The sequence below is a fragment of the Momordica charantia genome (genome assembly GCF_013281855.1).
Source record: "Momordica charantia cultivar OHB3-1 chromosome 2 unlocalized genomic scaffold, Mcharantia_2.0 BLBB01000002.1, whole genome shotgun sequence".
NCBI classification, from domain to species: domain Eukaryota; kingdom Viridiplantae; phylum Streptophyta; class Magnoliopsida; order Cucurbitales; family Cucurbitaceae; genus Momordica; species Momordica charantia.
This window is the reverse complement of record NW_028275160.1, coordinates 18370158-18390799: the sequence shown is the minus strand read 5'-3', so window position 1 is coordinate 18390799 and position 20642 is coordinate 18370158. Positions and strand designations below refer to the sequence as shown.

Below are 20642 nucleotides of genomic sequence, written 5' to 3'. Positions count from 1 at the left end.
CTTCAATCTCCAGGATCGGGGTTTGAGGCATTTCGTGGCGTTTAGATATATTACCTGTCCGTTGGCATTTGTCACAAACCTGGGCAAACTTATGTGCATCTTTGAACAGAGTGGGCCAAAAGAACCCACTTTGCAAAACTTTGGCTGCAGTTTTGTGTCCTGCAAAATGTCCTCCATATGGAGACATATGACAAGCGTCTAATATCGCCTCGTGCTCTTCTTCTGCTACACACCTGCGTAAGATATTATCAGGTCCTAGCTTATATAAAAAAGGTTCATCCCAACGATAAAATCGAACTTCATTTAGAAATTTCTTTACCTGTTGCTTGTTGAACTCATAAGGAACTATTCAACTTACTAAATAATTTGCTATATCGGCATACCACGGAACTGAATCAACTCGCAAGAGTTGCTCGTCAATAAACTGTTTACGTATAACAGTTCCATCATCACAAAGCGGGGATTCCAATCTGGACAGGTGATCAGCAACTTGGTTTTCAGTACCCTTCATGTCCCTAACTTCAATATCAAACTCTTGAAGTAACAAAATCCACCGTATCAAACGTGGTTTCGCATCTTTTTTAGCAAATAAATATTTTAAAGCAGAATGGTCAGTAAAAACAATGACTTTTGTGCCTATCAAGTAAGACCTAAACTTATCAAAGGCGAACACAACTGCTAACAGTTCCTTTTCAGTAGTAGTGTAATTGAGTTGTGCACCGGTCAGAGTCTTACTAGCATAATATACAAGATGCAAGATCTTGTTTTTACGTTGTCCTAACATAGCTCCTGCATAATCACTAGCATCACACATGAGCTCGAAAGGTAAATCCCAATTAGGTTCGATAATTATAGGGGCTGAACTTAAAGCAACTTTCAACATTTCAAATGATTTTAAACAGTCATCATCAAAAACAAATGGTCTATCATGTTCTAACAATTGACACAAGGGTTTAGAAATTTTAGCAAAATCTTTTATAAAGCGGCGGTAAAATCCCCCATGCCCTAAAAAACTTCTAATCCCTTTAACATTCGTGGGAGGAGGTAGCTTTGAAATGATGTCTATCTTAGCGTGGTCTACCTCTATTCCTTGCATGGAAATTTTGTGACCCAAAACAATACCCTCTTGTACCATGAAATGACACTTCTCCCAATTTAGGACTAGGTTTGTTTGTTCACATCTCTCCAATACTCTCTCCAAATTAACTAAACATGCGTCAAAAAAATTTTCAAAAACAGAAAAGTCATCCATAAAAACTTCTAGAATATTTTCTACCATGTCAGAGAAGATGGCCATCATACACCTCTGAAAAGTCGCGGGTGCATTGCATAATCCAAAGGGCATTCGCCTGAAAGCGAACGTACCATACGGACACGTAAATGTTGTCTTCTCCTGGTCTTCTGGAGCAATAGTAATTTTATTATAACCCGAATATCCATCTAAGAAACAATAGAAATCCTTACCTGCCAGACGGTCGAGCATCTGGTCAATAAACGGTAGAGGAAAATGGTCTTTCTTCGTTACCTTGTTGACTTTGCGATAGTCAATGCAAACTCTCCACCCACTCACAGTTCGGGTTGAGATGAGCTCATTCTCCTCGTTGGCCACCACGGTTATACCCCCTTTCTTTGGTACACATTGTACTGGGCTTACCCAGCTGCTGTCGGATATTGGGTATATAACACCGGCTCAAGCCATTTAAGAATTTCTTTCCTTACAACCTCTTTCATCTTCGGGTTCAACTGCCTTTGACTCTCAATAGAGTTCTTAGCATCTTCTTCCAATAAGATTTTGTGCATGCAAAAGGCCGGGCTTATCCCTCGGATATCTGCTATCGTCCATCCAATGGCCTTTTTGTGCTTCTCCAAAATCTGCAATAAAGAATATTCATTAGTAGGTGATAAATTGGAAGCTATAATAACTGGTAAAGTGTCGTTATCCCCTAGGTACGCATATTTCAAATGCGACGGCAATGGCTTCTGCTCCAAAGTGGGTGGTTCCACTATGGACGGAAGTAACGACTTGCATTCTTCTTTTTGTATTTTTTCAACAGGATTAGTCACATCTTCCGGTCCTTCTGCTATCTTATCAAGCTCTTCTTCAATCTCTGTAACTAACAAGTCATAAAACTCATCAAACATAATAGGATTCAAGCTAGTTATAGTAGAGCACTCTTCAAAGTCTCCTGGAAATTTCATGACGTCTAGAACGTTAAATTTAACTTCTTCATTATTTACCCTCATTGTAATTTCTCCCTTCCTCACATTAAAAACTGTATCCCCAGTGCCTAGAATTGGTCTTCCCAAAATAATGGGAACGTCTAAGTCCGCCTCGCAATCTAGAATGATAAAGTCCGCAGGGAAAATGAATTTGTCCACCTAGACTAAAACATCTTCTATCTTTCCCTCAGGTCTTATGATAGATCTATCTGCTAGTTGGAGGGTAACCGTAGTAGGTCTAGCTTCTCCTATGCCTAAAGATTTGAAAACTGATAATGGCATAAGATTAATGCTAGCGCCTAGATCACATAATGCCCTACCTAAGTTTTTCCCTCCTATGGAACATGGAATGGTAAAACTGCCAGGATCGTTACATTTCATGGGTAGCGGGCTGCCTACAGCTTCACTACTACATTTTGTCATGGCTACCAGTTCATGCTCTCCTATCTTTTTCTTCCTAGAAACTATATCTTTAAAAAACTTAGCATAATTTGGCATCTGTTCTAGAGCATCTACTAATGGTATATTTATATGCAATTGTTTTAAAATATCTAAAAATTTTCTAAACTGGGAATCGTTATTTTTCTTAACTAATATTTGTGGAAACGGGGGAGTAGGGGTAAAAGAAGGTTGTACCTGTGGAGGAACACTCGGGGTGTCCTCATTACCTTTTCTAATATTTTCTTTTTCTGGTGTTGTTGGATTCTCTGGTATCTCTACAGTTGGTTCAGTGGACGGAATCTGTACATCTGTTGTTGTCATTGTTGGTCCATCATATGCCAGTCCACTCCTAAGGGTGACAGCTTTGCACTGTTCTTTCCCTTCTCGTTTTGGTAATTCAGTATGGCCTGGAAAAGAACCTTGTGGTCTATTCTTCAATTCATTGGCGAGCTGTCCCAATTGGGTCTTGAAATTCCTCATTGATGCCGCTTGGGATTGTATCACTGCGTCGGTTCGGGCCATGTACTCCTTCATCATATTCTCAAGATTTGAGTTGTTATTTTGAACTGGTGGAGTCTGTGTTCTCTGATTTTACTGCTGTTGCGGTGGCGGGATGTATTGCTGTGTAGGTGGAACATAGGGCTGCTTGTTCTGCTGGCTCTGCCCTTGATTAAAACCGCTCGAACCTCCTTGACCTCCCCATGAGAAATTAGGGTGGTGCCTCCAACCTGAGTTGTAGGTGTTCGAATATGGGTTAAAGTTCCTATTGTTCCCATGTCCTACATAAAAAACGGAAGCAGGGTTATGTGGACAATTATCATAAATATGGTTTTCACTGCAAAATGAACAAATGAGATCGTTGACTTGGCAAACAGGGGCAGGAGTGCAATAATCCGACTGCACATGTTGTATCGGCGTGGCTAATGGATTTTTTATTCCCAACGCCATCTCTTTCAACCTCTGGTTCATTGTAACCATCTCTTTTTGCATCGAGGTCGCAATGTCCAGAGCCAAAACTCCAGCTGGATCTTGCTTCTTTGGTGCTGCCCTAGATCTTTGTGAACATCATAGTTCGTTGTGTGAAGCTAAGTCATTTAGGATGTCGACTATCTCGTTGAATGTCTTCTTTGTAAAGGCTCCGTTGGCAGTATTATTTAGCATCATCTTAGTAGGATCATCTAAACCTCTAAAGAAATGTTCTATCTGGATGCATGCCGGCAAGCCATGCTTCGGACATTTCCTGATTAGTTCTTTAAATCTTTCCCACGCCTCGTGAACAGGTTCACGATCATACTGTCTAAAGGAGATGATCTCCTCTCTGATATCAGCGTGGCGAGTAGGTGGGAAGAATTTTGTTAAGAACTTCTCCACTAACGACCCCCATGTGGTGATGGATCCCGGTGGAAATGCATTGAGTCATGCTCTAGCTTGGTCCTTCAAAGAAAATGGAAAAAGTGTTAGTCTAAGAGCATCGTCTATTATACCAGGTAATCGAAATGCATTTGCAATTTGAATGAATGATTTCAGATGATCATGTGGATCCTCATGTTCCTGCCCTCCAAAATGTCCAATTGTCTGCAACATTTGGAACATCATTGGTTTAAGCTCAAAGTTTGCGTGGGCTGGAATAGGGTTGACTATCCCTGAATCAAAGTTCTGAAAAGCCGTGGCGGCATATTCTCGCATTGCCACGTCTCTGTTGTCCGCCATCTCGATATGGTTGAATTCATCATTTCTTGCGTGATCCCTCATATTACCGTTAACAGCAGGTGGATCAACCGGATCACGAGGTGGAATATCTGCCATTGATGTGCTCGTACTCTCTACCTCACTTTCAGGACTGATTTCACCTTCTCTCTCTTTTTGCTTTTCTAGTTGTTTTCTAAGTCTTTGCTCCTTTCGAGTTTTTCGAAGGGTCCGCTCAATCTCAAGGTCAAGGGGTAGAAGAAAAGATCTTGTGCTCATGCACTTTAACTTACCCTTGTGAGATAAACGACCAAAAATATAGAACAAAAACGGTGAATGGAAATTACACCCAACAACAATTCACAAAAATAAAAACTAAAAGAATTTGAAAATAATTTTAAAACTAAAGTCCCCAGCAACGACGCCAAAAACTTGACTGAGGTTATGCTGAACGCACGCACTAAGCGTGGTAACAATTCTATAGATGCAAGCGCACACCTGTCAGAGTAATATAAAATGGAAGGAGTATCCAAGTATCGATCCTCAAGGACTTCTAAATAATTTCCAAACTCTAATGTTTTAATGAATAGTGAACGTTGAAATGAGTGATTCTTGTAAAATGGGAAGTGTTCACAAATAATGGTTTTGGATTTGTGATTTGGTCTTATAATGGTAAAACCTAGCCCGAATTACTTCAAGTTAGCCAACAAAGAATCAAGGATACGCTAAGGACGATATGCATTTTACTTTAGGAACCAACGACTACGCTTTTCACTTGACTTATGTCTAAGCAAGTTCAAAGTCCTAAGACATTCCCTAATATGTCTATTATGAGAGATATCTTAGTTTTAGGATGGAAATAGTCGCAACCTCGGGTTAAGGTCCTATGTCTAGGCTACTTAAGCGGAACCCTTATGTCTAAGGCGCTCCTCTCCTCAGTTTAACAACTCAACAATGCAAATAAGCAACCTTTTCAGTATTGACTTGTTAAGACTTACAGTGGCCTTCTCTAAATCCTAACTTTTTGGGAAAACATGTTGAGCAATGAATGGAAAGCAAAAAACGCTACTTCTTAGCAACCCTTTTTATAAATAAAAGGCTAACTATCCATAACCGGGCTAGAGACGGGAATTTAGAAAGACATATTGAAGAAAATACAGCAAGTAAAATGGTTGAAATTGAAATGCATGTGTGCAAAACATAAGTTAACTAACGGAGAGTTTTGCTCGGGATTGAGAGCTTCGCCCTTCTCTTTCAAGCAAGGGGGAGTGTCACGTGCTCTTTCCTCCAAAAACACAATTCTCTTAACTAAAAATAAAGTAAAGGCAAAGTGAAGATAAGCTAAGTGCTGGATTTTTATAAATTTGAATAGGTAGAAAATAACTAAGTAACAACGGAAACAAAACAAAGCTCAATAAAGGAATGTAAAGTGCTCGGGATTTAAAACTAAAAGCAACTAATGAAAGCAACTCAAAAGTACTTAGAAAGCAACAAACAAACACTAAAAATGATCAAGAGAAGGAAGCAAGGCTTGATGAATTTGGTGGAGAAGCTGCTGGAATTTATAGCTGTGCAGAATTGGTTAGGTAGGTCCTAAAACGATGGTGGATCACCCATTTCCAACTCCTTTGACTGACTAAATCGTGCTCAAACTGATAGTGGAACACTTCCTCTACACGTATGCATCGGTTGGAACCACCAAAACGCAATGGAAGACACTTTTCATTAAGGGCAAAGTTGGAAGAAAACCAGTTTTCTGCAGCCTTCCCAGGCGCCTGGCGCCTCCCATGAGGATGTTTCCGACTTTTTGCTTCTTTTGATTAATTTGCACTCCCAAATGGTCCTAAAATGTCATAAATACAATATAAGCCAACCACAAACCATCATATATGAATTTTGCATGAATTGGAACTCAAACGACCGAGAAAAAGTCCGAAACAAAGTTAAAACATAGTAAAAACAGCATCTAAAACCTTCTTTTTACGCATGTAAACAAGCGTAATCAACGAGCCTGATCAACAACTCTTGTTGATTTATCTGTAGCATCTTTTGAAAACTCTTCTAATACTAGTTTGATGTAGGGTTTATGATTTCGTATGTGGTCTTCCTCTAGGAATGTGACGTTTGTCGATACAACTACCTTTTCATCACGAGGAACATAAAACAGACCACATCTGGTTTCTTTGGGGTATCCCACAAAAAGACACAATTTTGAACGACGTTCCAATTTCTTAGGATTTTGTACCAACACGTGTGCTAGACAACCTTAGATTGAAAAATGATGTAAACTAGCTTTACGCCCGGTCCATAACTCATAAGGTGTTTCTGAAACACTTTTAGAGGGAACGTTATTCAAAATGTAAGCTGCAGTCTCTACTGCAAACCCCCAGAACGAGTTAGGCAATTGAGCAAAACTGATCATGGATCGAACCATGTCTAACAATGTTTTGTTTCTTCATTCAGATACACCGTTCTGCTCAGGCATTCCTGGTGCAGAGAGTTGTGACTGGATTCCATGTTCTATCATATAATCTTGAAATCTCAAGTCCATATACTCCCCACCTCGATCTGATCGAAGTGTCTTAATTGTTTTACCTAATTGGTTCTCAACCTCGGTCTTAAACTCCTTGAACTTTTTAAGGGCTTCAGACTTGTGATGTATCAGGTAAATGTAACCGTACCTAGAATAATCACCAGTAAAGCTAATGAAATATTCATACCCTCCCCAAGCTCTAACATTCGTTGGTCCACAAAGGTTTGAATGTACGAGTTCTAAGGGTTCTTTGGCTCGATGACCTTTTCTAGTAAAAGATCTCTTATCATTTTTCCCTCAAGACATGACTCACATGGCTGCAAAGAATCATTTTCTAACTTGCTTAGAAGTCCGCTCTTAACCAACCTCTCAATCCTATTGAGATTAATGTGTCCAAGTCTTAAGTGCCAAAGATACGTACTTTGAGAAACACGTTGCCTTTTAATTTGACTTTCAGCTGTTTTAAACATTTCAGTATTATAGACAGCTTCAACTTTGGTTGGTTTTAACTTATATAAGTTGTTTCCCCTTTTCAAAATGAACGCTTCATTAAGATTGAAATTTACGATGTACAAATTTTCTAGCAAACATGAAATAGATATCAAGTTCCTTTTACAGGAAGGTACATAAAGAACATTTTCCAAATACAGATATCTATTTCCAAAAATCAACTTAATTCCTCCCACTGCTTTTGCTGAGATGAGCTCCCCTGATCCAACCCGGAAAGTGACCTCATCTTCTTCAAGCTGTCTCCAGGAACTAATTTCCTAAAATGAAGAACAAACATGATTAGTGGCTCCTGAATCTAGTATCCTGGTAGAATCATCATTCTACACTATACATGTTTCAATGACAAGTAAATCGAATTTACTTTGCTTTTCCTTCTCAGCTCTTTTCTCAGCGAGGTATTTGGGGCAATTTCTTTTCCAGTGCCCATTTTCATTGTAATGGAAACATTTTCCTTTTACAATATTTTCCTTGCCTTTTTCCGCACCGGAGCCTTCCCTTCCCATTGTCATTCTTCTTCTTATTAATTCCATTCTTCTGATAAGAAGGTCCAGTTTACTCCCAAATGAAGATCCTTTATGAAATTTCCTCTTTGAGGCATTAGTAACATTTGCCTCAGCCTCATAACCTTTGTTTTTCAACAAAGATTCATAACATTGGAGTTCATTAAGAAGGGTTGTCAGGTTGTATTCAATCTTATTCATCATAGCACTCGTTTTGAATTGAAAATAACTCTTCGGAAGAGATTGCATGATGAATCCAACCTGACTTATTTCGTTCATGACTGCACCATTCACTTATGCAACATTGAAGTGAACCATCATGTTCAAAACATGCTCTCTTGCGGAAGATCCTTCCTTCATTCTGCAGTTGTAAACATACTGAATCGCATCATGCATGATAGATGTTAATGGTTGTCCAGACAGGGCTTGTAGAGAGTCCATCATCTCTCTTGCAGTAGCTAATCTCTCGTGCTTTTTAGACAATACATCCGATATACTGGCTAAAATGTAGACACGAGCTTTATCATTAGCTTTAACCCATCTATCATATGCCTCTCGAACTGTTCGGTTTGCATTAGGGGCAGGGGCTGGAGGACACTCCTCCGTTAAAACGGATCTCAGATCGTCAATTACTAGTATTGTGTTTAAATTTGATTTCCATATTCCGTAATTGTCTCCGTTAAGTTTATCGGAAGCTAGCAGTTGTATAATTGAAGTAGACATTGCTGAAAAGTGAACAAAAGTATTAGTGAATTGTATAACTCTTAATTCAATCCAATTTTATTTAGCAAGAAATAATGTACTCATTCATTATTACTTTTGCAACGATACTTCAGTGAGTCAGAATAGCCCCCACCGAAGGGCAGTTGACTACTCATTCACTGAATCAAGACATTCTTGATTAAATACTAACTCTGGAATAACTCTTATCCCTATACTACTTAGTTGTCGTTAATTTGGTCAAGAACTTACTAACACTTAGCAAGTCTTGTAAGTGTAGACCCACCATTTTTGAATTACAGAGATCGGAATCAAACAAGCCCTCGAAGGAGAGACAATTGCTGAAAACGGACCTAAGTAACCCTATCCATTTCTGGAGTTCACGGTGTTCCGAATCCTATGTTACAACCCTCTGAAGGGATATGCGCTTATAAACGACAAGTAGGTGCAACATAAGAATCTCACGGTGTGATCTAATGGAAGAGACCGTAGGAAGTGTTAGCACATACCCTTCACCCACTTACTATGAACTACTTCCCCTATTCACCTTATTATTGACCCATGCAAATACTTTATAAAGGGAGGTTGCCCAAATAACAACTCGAAGCCGAGCATGAATCTCACGGTGTGAACTCTTAGAGACGTGAGAGCTAGAAATAATGTATCTCATACACTATTAATCTCCCACTAAAGTGTTCTATTATAAAAATTGGGTAATTACTAAGTTATATACCGGCTAATTATATACAACCTAAGTCTAGGTGATTTCCCCAGTATAACTCTTATACTGGGATTAACCTACGATGTCTAGGTGATAACCCAATTTTATTACCTCACATCTCTCACGCATGCTCATGAATGCAACCATGCTTATCCTGGGGGAGGGGGGGGGGGTTAAATCTATATGATAAAAGATTTAACTTCAATTAAAACATACATCAAACATGCATAAATAATTGAACAACTACTAAATTAAAATGGTCGATTTTGGCATCCCAAGCACGCACAAACTAAGCTATTACATTAATAAGCTTGAAGTAGCCTCGAACCGCACCCAAACGGCCTTCCAAGGTGCTCGGATCGACCTCCAAAATGGGAAAATAAGTGCTGGAAATTTAAAAAACAGCAGCAGTTACAGAAAAGACAGCATGCTTTTGAGCTTGAACCGGCTTCGTTTACAACCTTTGATTAACTCTAAATGACTCAAGCAAATTACAGACTCGATGAAGCACAACGAGGGCTTAATTACAATAATTAAATAACCAAAAGCGAGCTAAAAGAAGGGATGCCAAAAACAGAAACCATTTTAGTACATGCAACAATTCATCTTATGAATTAAACTCACCAAGCTAAATAAGTGTAAAAGGCATGCTCTGATACCACATGATGGAACTTTAGACATGTACAGCGGAAGATAAGGATCATAATATACTTAATGAAACAATTTAACTAAAATAAGCATGTTTGAAAATATGATGAAAAAGGTCAAGAGGAAGTGATTAACTCTATACCTTTGAAGACCTCCACTATAACTTCTTCTACTAACTCAATGGGACCACCAACGGCAAATCCGTGCTATCCTCGGGTTGATGAACACGGTTGTGGGACCGAATTATGAGTGAAAGCAAAGGGAAAGCACTATTGGCTAGGAGAAAACAATCATATTTGAGTGGAAAAATTATGTACTTATGCAAGGAAGCATTAGCCTTCTCCAAGTGATCTTCATCACCTATATAAAGACCAAATGCAGTCCTTACATGCCTTCCACTTCAAACTCCACTAGCATGTAAAAGATAAGTATCATTACCTTGAAGAAACACTTAAAAAACCACTAGTTAGTGGGAAAATCCAACTTCAAATTTGGATTTTTCCACTAACTTGAATTTTTAAATAAAACTTTTATAAAACGAATTTTTATAAAAACAAAAATTGAAATATCAATTTTCTATTAAAACAAAAACAAACCAAATTAATATCTCATATTAATTGGTCATTTACACCTAAGCTTGATTAATCACATTAATCAAATTACAACTCTTTTTCATGCTTTAAACTTATATAAAACCAATTTAAATAAATCATACTCTCCATAATAATTAATTCTCAATTAATTATTATATTATATCTCATATAAAATACAATATTCCCTAAAAAACCGAATTTGAACACTTCAAATTCTTGCTTCACCTAGTTCATCAATTTTATCCTTTATGAGCTAGCATGGAGACCCGATGGACCTACAGATCATGGGCTCCAACGATTCGAGACTAACCGGTCAAACTCTTTAACTTAGTTAATCAACAGTCGTTAACTAACAGGACTGTCCAATATATCCTGTAGATGCACTCCCCTCACTGTAGATATATTTGTGTCCATTCGATATAACCGTCATCGGTAAGTTGATCCTTCACAGGCCGTTCGTAACCTAACTAGTTAAAAAAATCGTTTTACTCCTAAGTTGATCCTTCACTTACCCCTTGATCCATGTACTATAAACTGTTTAGGCTATTTACTTGAACTTGATCCAGTTTATGACTCCACACAAAGTCCAAGTACTCATTATAATAGCCAAGGGTTCGTAGTTTATTGGATTTAGAGTTATTAAAAAAATTCACTTTAATTTAACAACACTTGTCTGAATAACCTCACATTAATGTGAACTGTTTACAAACTACGAGTTTTAGGAAAAAATACCCAACATTACAAACCCAAAAAATAAAATTCAAAAGAGAGAATTAAATTTCCAAAACTTTGGATTACGATTTAATTAAAAATCTCCTTCCAAAATTTCAAAACTTAATTTATCTTAACTAACAGAATTAAACTTAAATTCTAATTTATCCAAAATTAAAACTCAAAAATTAGAAAATTAAAGGATTTAAATTATCAGCTTAGGGGAAAATCGAAATGTACAGTTTAAATTTTAAAATAAAATAACCTGAAAACTCGGTGCGTTACAAAGAGGAAGAAGAAGAAGACGACTTCTTTTTGTTTTCTTTTTTTTTTTACCAAAAAGAAGTTAAAGTGAATAAATAAAAATAACATTATTATCATATAAATGAGAGAGATTTTCCTAATCCTTTTCAAATAAGAAAGCCACCTTAAAAGATATTTGAAAAAATAATTATGGGATTAACTTATATTTAAAACCCAATAATAAAATCTAAAATGGAAAATTAAATTTCGAAAACTTTGAAGGAAGATTTTATTAAAAAATCTCTTTCCAAATTTTAAAAACTTAATTTATCTTAATCCAATGAAATTAAACCTAAATATTAATTACAACAAATTAGAACTTCAAAATTATAGAATCAAGGAATGCGTAGGTCCAAGAGACACATTCCCTTATTTTTCTAAATAGTTTGAAATCATCACTTTGTTCCTAATTCTTTTTAAAATCTCCTACACCTTCTCAAGAAGTCGAGGCGCAGGTGGATGAAAATTATGGATTTTAGAAGAGTGCCCACGTTGCGATAAATTATCCTCTCCCCACGTTTTCTAACAAACGTTGGTATCCGAGAACCTCTCCCAACATTTTATAATAACATTGGGAAAAGATGAGATGTAGGATGAGTTATTTACCCAACGTTCTTAAACTAATCTTGACAAAAGATTGCCCTGCCACACGTTTTTACAAAAACGTTAGGATAAATTATATTTTCCCAACATTTTTTTTAAATGTTGAGAAAAGTACAATTCTGACAATATTAGTATGTTTCAATTTATTGGGCCATTATTGTGACGTTGGAAAAAATCAACTTTTTCTCGACGTGTTTTAATTAAAACTCCTATATAGATTAGAAATTAAACCATAGGTAAGTCTTATTATCATAAGTATTCACAAATTTGATGGATATGGTAGCCATTTTCAAGCTTTTATTTTTTAAATATTACTATTTTCAAAACTAATTTTTAAAATATTCTAACTTTCAAATTTATTGAAAAATAATACCTCCAACATTTTTATAAAAACGTTGGGATAAGATTACTTCTCGCAACTTTTTAAAAAAACATGGGGATGAATGATCTTCTCCCAACGGTTTTGTAAAAACGTCGGGAGAAAGGTTCTTTGTCCTACGTTTTTATTAAAACGTCAAAATATTTAACGCATAATTTTGGAATGTTTGAACTTATCAACCCATATTCCCGATGATTATTGCGAAACGTGGATGAAATAGGCTATCTATTGATGATTTTAATAAAACATGGGCGAACTAATCCCAACGTTTTTGTAAAAACTCTGGTATAAGATTTCTTATCGTAGTGTTTTTACTAAAATGTAGGGATACATTATGTTATCCCAAGGCAAAACGTTGGGATAAGGTTAGTTCTCGCAATTTTTTAAAAAAACGTCGGGATGAGTGATCTTCTCCCAACGTTTTTGTAAAAACGTCGGGAGAAGGGATCTTCGCCACACGTTATTATTAAAACATTGGAATATTTAGTACGTAACTTTGGTGTGTTTGAATTTATCCATCCATATTCCCAACGTTTTTTGTAAAATGTCACAAGAAATCGAATATTTGCCAACATTCGATAGAAGATGTTGGCAAAAATAGATTTTTTCCCAACGTTTATGTAGAATACGTCGGCAAAACTTATAATTGTCCCTACGATTTTATTTTCGTAGGGAGAAAGTGACCCACATTTTTAATAAAACGTGGGGATGAGTAATCTTCTCCCAACATTTTTGTAAAAACGTCGGGAGAAGGAATCTTTGCTCCCACGTTTTTATTAAAACGTCGGAATATTTAGTACGTAACTTTGGTGTGTTTGAATTTATATGCCCATATTCTCAACGGTTTTTGTAAAACGTCACAAGAACTCGAATATTTGCCAACATTCTGTAGAAAACATTGGCAAATATAGACTTTTTCCCAACGTTTCTGTAGTAACGTCGGCAAAACTAATAATTGTCCCTACGATTTTATTTTCATCGAGAGAAAATGACTTCTCCTGACTATATTTTCAACGTTGGGAATAATTTTGTTGGGGAAACAATAAATTCTTCTAGTGTATGTTAAGTTTTTTTAGTTCAAAACTCGTTAACTTTAAAAGTTGGAGCTTGGATAAACTCTTTAGTTGGATGTTTTTGTTTTTCCTTTTATGGTTGGTATTCAGAGTAGCGCAACAAAAGCATAGTGGATTTAGACGTTTTGTTGATTGCTATTATTTTGCATGGTTAAGTTACCGTCGAATAGGTTGTTGGGCCATTATCGTTTACTCAAGTTTGTTTAGATTTAACTCAAGTAGAAGAGAATTGTATTACTTGTCTACGGAGGACAAGTTATTTTATTTGTCAGTTAGGTGAGGAATTCACAGTTTTAAGTCGAGCAATTAAATTGGTTGAATTTTTGCTTAGTCTGAGTGGTTAGTGGTTTCACTCTCTTGTATAAGCGGAACTTTTAGGGTCGTTTTAGTAACGTGCCCCACTTTGAGTTGTTTGAAAATTGGGAGTGTTACAAATTTAATCCTAATCGTTGATGTAGAGACATGCGAGTCGGAGTATCATATTCAATGAGTTTGTATAAGACCAGACCACGATTATAAGTCCGTTATAGAAACTGGAAACACATCACTAGGAGGATTATATGTTCATTTAATCTTAATCATAAGTGTGTCATGAACTCCTGCCTATGTGAGTGTGTCATTTGATTTACATGGGTGAGGGTAACTAGAGTGTTCCCCTAATAAGTCTATTATTTTGGGAACATATTCAATTGTGGAGCTGGAAACATTTATACACAAGATGAAATTTACATGCTCCCAATATTGGAAAGTGACAAGTGTGTACTACTCCTTATTAAGTGAGTATATACGTGATTCCCTTATAATGTTTGTTCGAGTCTTGGATAACAAAATACTCAGCTTCTTGATACTCCAAGAAGGATTAACCCATTATGACATCATGGAAGACTATCCATAAGAGAATCAGTGGGACTTAAGGAGCAAGAGATGACTGATGGCAAAACAGTAATTTCGTCCAAATAGAACCATGAATCACTCTATAATACATGAGACATACTCATCTGCAATGCATGAGAGTGCAAGTCTTGGTTTTTAGTGGAGTCACTTTGGGTTAATGACAAAATTTGTTAATAAATGAGTTTAAATAATCAATGTTTTACCATTACAGCTCAAAGCTATAGGTCTATAAGATCCTTCGCTGGCTCATTCAACTTTGTAGCAATCAGTAGGTTGGGAGAAAATGAAATAATGTCGATTATTTAATTTAGAAGTAAAATTTTTAATTTGGCATTTAATAATAAATTAGATTGATTATTAATTTATTGATATATTACTTCGACTGGTTTCACGAAAGAATCATGGGCCGAAACCCATGAGATGGGGCCGAAACCCATGCACGCAGGCCAAGTCATGAAAAGGACTTACTTTATTTGGAATAATAGTCAACATGACAGGGAACACATTAGATATTTACCTACACCAATTTTTTTCAACACTTGGTTCCCCTCGACTTTGTATCATGAAGTCGACGTTTAGTTTACTCTTTTTGATTCTGAACTCTTAGTCAAGTTGATGTTGAGATCTATTTTTTTGTTAGAGGTGAAAGAGGAAAAGAGAGAAACCACCGCCTAATGGTGCTTTTACGAAAGAGCTTGACTTAATAAGGCCTTTTTCCAGATGTTGAAGAGGTGAGTAATAGGCTAATAACTTATTTACACTATCAAACTAGAAATCCACTCACAATCGCTCTTTTTAGTGGGGTGGAATTATTTTCGTATCATGGACTTAAGGAAGGGAAAAAGTCCCCTATCTGTTGTGATGATGGGAGAATGAAGAAAGAAAATGCCAAGAAACAAAACATACCCATCACTCGGAAGATTCGGTGATACGCATGAAACTAAAAGTAAAACCTTCTCTAAACCGATTATGATCCACCCAATTTCAATTAATTGTGGTTTTCATGAAACTTTAGAATTGAGATGCTAGCACTAGAGGGATAATTTTTACAAATTAGACAATGGGGCTAAATGACAAGGAAGAGAAATTATGAAATCATATTATAACCAACTCTATATACACGGAGGCAACTATCATATAAGAAAATTCACACTGAAGCTTCTCTCAAAAGTTCAATATCGAGTTGATATATGATTAGCTTGAGAAGAAAACTAGAAAATTATAATGCTCATAAATGAAATTAAGCACCATTAAAAATTAAAATAATCAAAACAAAATATTTCAACAAAAAATATGATGGGGTTTTAAATCTAAAGTTTGGATATTCAAACGATTGGGATGTTTACAATATTGCAAAACTAAAGTCATTCTTTTATCATATATGCTCCATGAACTATGAAATCATTCACTGCAATACTGAAAACATACAAACATGAGAAGTTTCAAACACCAGAACGGGAGCCAGTGAGAGAGAGGAATTCCATCCAAGGTAGGCATTGCTGCTTCAATTGACAGAATTTCCAAAATCTTGAAATATTAAAAACATAAAAACTAAAATTTCTATCGTATTAAAAAATCAACTAGTCCCCAAGCCAACACTATAAGCTGAAAAACATAGTCCCCAAGCCATCCAAGCCACTATTTATCTAAAGCGCCATTATGATTCGAGCGTTCCTGTGCTGTAGAACCCCCGTCGGAGTCGATACATAGTCTGAGTTTGAAGGATCTAGGTCGGATTCAGCACTATCGGCTTCCATAGAGTGTAGTCCTGTAGAAGCTACAAAATCAATGTCGAACTTTGACGATTGGAATTGAAGACGGAGGCATCAGTGGAACCATTCTTTGCAATTTTGATGGTGGCCATCTAGGTACAAGTAAAACTGACCTAACCTATTCGTTTAAAAGTATAAATTTTTATAACAACTGATATATCAAACTCATGTATGAAGATGAAATTTTATAAAAACCTACCTTTGTACTTGATGGGATGTCGAAATTGATCCATAAGCAAGCATTCTGTAGTACGAGAGAGCAAAAAAGAGGAAGAGAAGACAGGAGGAAGGGCTAGAGAAAAGGGGGGAAAAGGCTGAAAAGAAGAGTGACAAGGTCGATGAGGCTGATGAAAGATCTTAAAATTTTCGTAAAATGGAGCGGGCGGGAAGTAAAATTTGAGATATTTTTTTCCGCCTTTTCATTTTATATTTTTTCATAGCGTTTTTATAAAAACTCTATAATGTAGAGCTATAAAAAGGGATATTTGTTGTAGTAGAGGTTAAGCTAGAACTCGTTGTACGGCGTTTTTTTAAAATTTAAATTAATGGAAATTATTTCTCTTATATTTTCGTGAGTTTTCTTCTCTTTAATTATGCACTAATTTAGTTTTCAACCTCTATGTGTAATTCCTTAGCCAATATGATTTAATTTTAACACGGTCGGGAAAATGCACAGAAAGTGCCTAACACGTTCTTGGGTTGGTTTCTAAAAATTTTTCTTTTAAGTCTTCTCTCAATTTTGCCATTGGGAAATTGATCTATGCACTTAAGCCCAACACTGAACATGGTAGATTAGGTAAAAGAATTGGAAACCATTATGGGATGTGATTTAGACATAAGTGCATGAACACGGTCCTAAACATAAGCCTTCTATCCCATAAAAGGAAATGAGTTGATATTTACATTCCAGGATTGAAATCACACATAGAAATATGATTGTAGGTTACCCTAGGCCTTGCAACAATGATAAAAAATAGTTAGTGAAATAACTTAGATTTCTAGAATTAGCCAAGTAGTGGCTAGCACATTTTTCCCAACTTGTGTATTTTCTATATTTTCTATCCAAACTAAGGCAGGAAGCTGAGAAGTTGTATTTTACAAAGAAGCTTAACATTTGCAACCATAAACAACAACTTTTGTCACCATTTTTTCTCATAAATATCAATTGCATCTTGAACCATTTCACTTCATTAATTGATGTTAAACGCACCAGTCCATGAGGATTCGACCTTTGAATTACTTCTGAGTATTACTTGTGATCGTGTAAGCTTGTACATGTTTCTTATCTTTTAAGGTAGAGAGACGAAACATTCAACTAAATCATTCAGTGGTATGGAGTCATATGCTATAAAATTAATTTCTAATAGATAATGCTATGAATACACATCAAAATTGCCCAAACTATACCACAAAACACTTTCTTTTTGAAAGGTATCAACGGTTCAAACGACGTAGCCAGAATGACATTTATCATGGCGGTGACCAACCCATATCTAGTACACTCCTTCGCACTACATTCAACACAAAGTTATAACAAGGCAATCTAGCGTGCGAACAAGCATATGCACACGGAAAAGGTGTTGAAGGTCAAACAATTACTTCAGACTACACTTTAGACAACTAGAGGCCGCAACAGTTCACAGCCAAAAAAAGAACAGCCAAATAGTAATCGTCATGATAAAAGGTCGAATTACGACAGTCAAGCTGACAAGATCGGAGTGGGTCATAAAATTATCAACGGCTACGTCACTTTGACCAGTATACACTAATCAATTTACCACTGGTGGAGATTTTGTCGAGTATCGAAAATAGTGATTTACACACACGACGCTCGAGAGGCCATAAGAATGAAGTTAAGCCTGAATAAGTGGAATCGGGGTAAGTATTGCTGATTCCACTGAGATCATGGTCGTGACACCTTCTAATGATATGACTTCAAAAATCAAATTGAAAAGTTGATCCGATTGGCTCATTTGAAAAAGTATGTGGGGGCAGCGAAATTCTTGCTCCACCCAAGGAAAAAGAAAGCATAGCCTACCAAATCGAGATGATAAAGATCAGTCATCGTCACCAAAAATACTAGATCAATGCAATAAGAGACTCGTCGTCATTAACACTACGTGGGTGCCCTTCATACAAGTTTATTGCTAGGAGTCCACGAATTGGATATTCCCTTCCGCAGTGACTTGATGATAGTTTTTCTAGTAACGGTAGATGCTATTAGTAGATTCCGTCTTAGGCTATTGGTTGGAGAGATGATCTTAAACGGCTAAGCTAATATGTGCCGGGGAAAGCCAGGTGCTGGAGGTAAGCTCTATTCGGCCCGGAGCGTCAGGAGCGAGCCATGCCACATTGCATGGGATTCTTCGCAAACCCAGTAGTGGACAGTCGGGAAGAAGTGGAAGACCTTAATCCTTAAGGTTTAACACGGGTCAATGCCTCATACACTCGACCAATGATGGCAGTAACATTTACTAGAGAAGACCTCGGAGGAGTTTACCTACCACATAATTAGTCTTTGGTCATCTCCCTATTAATTCATAACGTTCGTGTAGAGAGAGTGTTGATCGACAGGGGGGCTAGTCAGATTCTCTAGAGAGTCTATTATAGTAGAAGAATGCACAACTTCCTGTTCTGATCGGGGAACGTGAAAATGAAGTTCGGAAGATTGTAGAGTTCGTTGTGGTCGATGAAGCTTCGTTGTACAATGCAATTCTTAGCAGGTCTTACATTCATGATTTGCATGTTGTTCCTTCCACATTCCACCAGATGAGGAGATGTCTAACAAAGAATGGAGTGGGAGCAGTACAAGAAGAGCATAAAACATCAAGAGAATGTTATACAACTACTCTAAAAGGCGCAAAAACCTGTGTAATGATGATTGGCGAAACATCAACCGCAGCCGAATAGGCCAAATCAATTCTTCCAACGACTTTCGTAGAGTTAGAAAATGAGGTCGAATTTTGGGGCACTCATATGGAAGAACTTGAGCAATTTCCTGTTGATAGTGTAGAGAGGCAAGTGAGCGTTGGCACAATACTACAAGCTTACTTGAAGACTGACTTAATTACTTTTTGACGCACAAATTCTGATGTATTTGCATGGTCTCATGATGACATGTCGGGTATAGACCCAAGTGTAATAGTTCGTAGGCTGAACATAGATCTAGACCATAAACTAGTTAAACAAAAGCGCCGACCTGTGGACGATGTGCGTAGCTTTGTAATTTTCTAGGAGGTTAACAAACTCCTCAAAGCTGAATTTATTAAGGAAGTTAGTACACCGCGTGGTTCTCTAATGTCGTAATGGTTAAAAAAAGCTAATGGAAAATGACGTATGTGTGTGAATTTTACAAATTTAAATAAAGCATGCCTAAAATATGGCTTTCCACTGCCCATAATCTATAAATTAGTGGATGCAATTGTAGGGCAAAAACTATTTACTTTCATGGTCGCTTACTTAGGCTACAATCAAGTTAAGATGTACGTGTTAGACCTAAAACACACCGCCTTTGTGACCGACCAAGGGAGTCGCCAAATAACTTAAAGCAACTCTAGTGTCTTAATGGATGAGTTGGCGCTTTGAACTGCTTGTCTTTCATTCTACAGACAAATGTTTGCCACTCTATAAAGTCTTGATGACTAAAGGCAAATTTGAATGGACACGAGAGTGTGGAAGGGCATTCCTTCAATTAAAAGAATACCTCATAACTACTCCTCTCGTATCAAAATCACATCACGACGATAATTTGTATCTCTACTTAGCAGTTTTTTTACATTGCCAACAATTCGATTTTGATTAGAAACACCAGTGGTCGACAAAATCTCACTATTATGCAAGCAAGTCCATGACTGTTATAGAGAATGTATCCGAACATAGAGAAACTTGCCTTGGCTTTAGTCATGTCTGCTCGAAAATTTACAACCATACTTTCAAGCTTATAAAATTTATGTTTTGACGAACTTCCGCTTAAAGCAAGTATTTTCAAAAGTTAGGGACATCGAGAAGACTTATGAAATGGCCTATAGATGGAGCAAATATGACATCTGCTTTGAGCCTCGCGTCTCATTAAAACGACATGCAGTGGTAGACTTTGTAGTCGATTTGACACTGGGACTGACCGTGACAGATTCAAAACAGTAGTGGACCTTGTATGTAGATGAGTCTTAAAATGAGAAAGGATGTGGAGCTGGCATATTTTTGCAGTCCCTATAAGAAACTCGTTTTGAATATGCACTCAGGTTCAATTTCCGAACTTCAACTAATAAGCAAAGTATGAGGCCTTGCTTGCAGGCTTTCAGATGGCTCAAAAGATTGGAGCTGCTTATTTTCTAA

General features: G+C 36.9%; 1 protein-coding gene, 1 long non-coding RNA gene and 1 other non-coding gene across 3 annotated transcripts; 1 reads left to right on the top strand and 2 right to left on the bottom strand.

Annotated features, from left to right (window-relative positions):
* Positions 1-3880: 3880 nt before the first annotated feature.
* Positions 3881-3987, top strand: LOC148212960 (small nucleolar RNA R71). Its single transcript, XR_015789507.1, has one exon. It is a non-coding gene; the product is annotated as a small nucleolar RNA R71 (small nucleolar RNA).
* A 4197-nt stretch (positions 3988-8184) lies between these two features.
* Positions 8185-8613, bottom strand: LOC111025468 (uncharacterized). The gene has a single exon (XM_022303331.1). The coding sequence runs from the start codon at positions 8611-8613 to the stop codon at positions 8185-8187; it is 429 nt and encodes a 142-aa protein (XP_022159023.1).
* A 7270-nt stretch (positions 8614-15883) lies between these two features.
* On the bottom strand, positions 15884-16727 carry LOC148212959 (uncharacterized). The gene is made up of 2 exons (XR_015789436.1): positions 16507-16727; positions 15884-16425 (listed from the first exon to the last, which is right to left on the bottom strand). It is a non-coding gene; the product is annotated as an uncharacterized LOC148212959 (long non-coding RNA).
* Between the last annotated feature and the right edge of the window lie 3915 nt (positions 16728-20642).

What these genes read in the sequence shown, in the direction of transcription:
- LOC111025468 (XM_022303331.1), bottom strand. Translation starts at nt 8,613, where the DNA reads ATGTCTACTTCAATTATACAACTGCTAGCTTCCGATAAACTTAACGGA.